The 3461-nt window shown below is 33.1% G+C and overlaps 1 protein-coding gene across 4 annotated transcripts in view; it reads left to right on the top strand.

Annotated features, from left to right (window-relative positions):
- Mrps35 (mitochondrial ribosomal protein S35) overlaps window positions 1-3461 on the top strand; it is a 51623-nt gene that overhangs the window by 4997 nt on the left and 43165 nt on the right. For 3 of the 4 annotated variants that reach the window (XM_048802480.1, XM_048802479.1, XM_015493196.2), the window contains exons 2-3: window positions 324-370; window positions 1498-1665. In XM_048802480.1, the coding sequence (XP_048658437.1) occupies window positions 324-370; window positions 1498-1665 (215 nt within the window). The remainder of the gene's footprint in view (window positions 1-323; window positions 371-1497; window positions 1666-3461) is intronic. The other variant, XM_048802481.1, reaches the window with a different exon arrangement.

Genomic DNA, 3461 nt, shown 5'->3' on the forward strand with positions numbered 1-3461 from the left:
TTTTTTTTTTTTTTTTTTTTTTTTTTTTTTTTTTTTTTTTTTTTTTTGAGGGGCGGGGGGGGGTCTTAACCAGGGATTGAACTCAGGGGCACTCAACTACTGAACCACATCCCCAGCCCTATTTTGTATTTTATTTAGAGACAGGGTCTCACTGAGTTGCTTAGGCCTTGCTAAATTGCTGAGGCTGGTTTTGAATTCTTGATCCTCCTGCCTTAGCCTCCCGAGCTTCTGGGATTACAGGCATGCACCATCATGTCCGGCACTAAATATCTAAAATTGTGTTAGCAATAAGGGATAATGATGACTATTATGTTATCTTTTAGGTACAATAGAAAGAACATCCAAAAGTGAAAGGCAGCTGAGAAGAAAGGTAAAACAATTTATATACTCTACTATACACTATTTTAATGATTTCTGAAATTCTAAAGAGAGGCAGATGCTCATCACAAGGCAGAAGGGTTCTGTTAGAGAAGGCTTCACAAAGTCATGTTTATTGGGTGATTGCCTCAGTCCCAGTAGGGGTTGTTAATCTTTGACCTTTTTTGCCCTGTACCCATAAAAATGGGTCATCTTTAAGAGGTATACTTACTCATATACTCCCAGGAAACAGAATATAGAACTATTTTTTATGATGCCCTTGTCAGTCATGTAGCTTGGGTGTATGCATTCATCCAACCAGTCAGTCTTACCCTGTAGGTATCTCTATGGAGGAATCCAAATTATAAGGTCAGTTGATGAGCTTGGAGTCAGAACAAAAGCACATTAGCTGGAAGTTAAGTGGCACCAAATTGTAATCATCTAGGTGGTAGTTTTTGTAGGAATATTACCTGCTTCTAGGACATACACTATACTGGTTTTGATGTTGCTTAGATGGACATTGCTGCATTTTGCCACCTTAAAGCCTACTTTTGTATGCTAGCCATCCTTCTACCATTAAAAAAATATGTATTGTGTGTGTTTTAATATATGTATTTTAAAACACATACATACGTGTGTGTGTGTGTGTGTGTGTGTGTGTTAATATGATTGACTAAGCTATCAAGTAGTTTTTCTCTGGGCTCGGGAGACATATAATTTCTCATTATGTATTTATTCAATCTGTTTAGCCCTAATTTACTTATTTCCAAGTTCCAAGTACTTGTTTTTTTATTTCCAAGTTCTTAGTGTTCCCTTATATACTGACTTCCATGAAAGAAATATTGTATGATATATAAATAAATATACTGCATAAATAAAATGTAAAACAACTGCTGAAAGTCTAATTAAATAAATCAATTTTTAGTGAAGGAAATGTGACATTAAAAGAGATCTTTGCCAGAGAGTTTGAAGAAATAATTCAGAGATTATTTAAGTAGGTTTTTCATTTGAACAGCAATAGATTTGTTGGAGGCCAGATTTTATATAGGTTGCAATTCCACTTTTATTTCTCATAATTACTGCTTATGGTTTAAAATTAAAGAATATGTTTTAAAATTTTAAGTATTTTATGTTTCTTAGGCACTGCCTCCTAGGACAGAGAAAATGGCTGTTGACCAGGACTGGCCTAGTGTTTACCCTGTTGCAGCACCATTTAAACCCTCCACAGTACCTCTACCTATTCGAATGGGTTATCCAGTAAACAAAGGAGTGCCTATGGCAAAGGAGGGAAATCTGGAACTTTTAAAGGTAAGATTAACTGCTGGTATATTGGCTCAGACATACCTAAACAAATGCTGATCTCCCCTCTATTCCTACCCACCTTCAAGGTTCAGTATATAGCAGCATATTGTATTTTAATATAAATTTTCTTTCCAGGTGATAATATTGTACTTTGATCATTCACGATACAAAAGATTCAAAGAATCCTAAGCCTTTGAGAATGTAATTAATCAGTCTGTGTCTTTCCTTGTAGCCTCTAAGAATAGTGAAATAAGCTAATTTGAGATTGAGAATCAGGATGTGAAGATTCCATTTTTTTTTCTTTTTTATTATTTATTTATTTATTTATTTTGCATTACAATTCTTAATACACCATTATACAATAATTTATCATATCTCTGATTATATATAAGGTATGTTGACACCAAATTCACATCTTCATACATGTATTTTGTATAGTGATGAGGGTCTCCTTTCACCATCCATAAGATTCCATCTTTAAAAGAGGAATTTTAAAACTTTCTTTCCAGAAAGGTAGAATATTGTTTAATATTATTGTGATAGTCCACCAACTTTACCTGATTTATTGCTTAAAACAAAATAGTTCACTTTAAAAGCTTCATTTGATAGCATCTATAATGATTTATGTACTATAGATTTTTTTAAAAAGGAAAACATAAATGCTTAGTCTGAGAGTACATATCTTAGATGATTTCCTTTTAACATACAATGGAAGTTATAGTAGAAAAGGAACTATTTTCCACTAGATGAGAGTCTTCTTTCAGAATCAAAAAAGTTTATTTAAAAGGTGATGTTAAAAAGTGAAAAAGGGGGTCTGCTTAATGACAGAGCACTTCCCTAGCATGAGTGAGGCACTGGGTTCAATCCTTAGCACCACATAAAAATGAAACAAATAAAATAAAGGCATGCTGTCCATCTACAACTATAAAAAACAAAACAAAACAAAAAAACTTAAAGTGAAAAAGGAAGAGGAAGAAGCAGTACTCTGCTACTGGACAAAGTGTAAATCAAATTTGGAAATAGGAATACTTCAAGAGACACAAGAAAGCAAACATTGAGGAAAACAAACCTTTTCTTCAAATGAAGAGAAAGAGAACTTAATTGAAAGGGAAGGCCTTTGGAAAATGTCACTGGGTGGGAGAGAACAGCAGTATATTTATAATAATGTTGATGATTGTGAATGGTATTTTAATAAATATAAAAATCCAAACATTTAATGCATGCCATCTATTCAAAAAGTCACAGTATCATTGAATACACTTAACTAAGCTAATGTGTTAAAGTGCTTAGAACATTGCCTATGTAAATCCATGTAAACGTTAGCTATTATTTTTTCTTTTTATGAACTTGAGGTATGCATTTTCATGTTTCAAAAATATAAACTGAAAGTAGTGGTGAGAGGCTATAATACCACTGCTTGCGGGACCTGAGGCAAGAAGATCACGATTTCAAGTCCAGCCTGTACAAATAGCAAGACCCTGTCTCAAAAAAATAAAAGTATAGTAAATGAAGCCACCCAGCCCATAATACCAATGGTCAGTGCCTATTTTAATATTGTAAAAGAACTACCAGATTTTATATGCTACATAGTTTATTGGCCTATGATTTAGCTTTATGAGGAAAATTACATTTTTTAATGTTTTTATTACATTTAACTACCGGACCTATAGTTCTAGCTCTTTAGGAGACTGAGACAAAAATCTAACTTGAGCCTACAAGTTCAAGACCACCTTGGGCAACCTAGAGAGACATTGTCTCAAAAAAAAAAAAAAAAAAAAAAAAAAAAAAAAAAAAAAAAAAAA

The sequence above is a fragment of the Marmota marmota genome, unplaced genomic scaffold, assembly GCF_001458135.2.
Source record: "Marmota marmota marmota unplaced genomic scaffold, marMar, whole genome shotgun sequence".
NCBI lineage: Eukaryota > Metazoa > Chordata > Mammalia > Rodentia > Sciuridae > Marmota > Marmota marmota.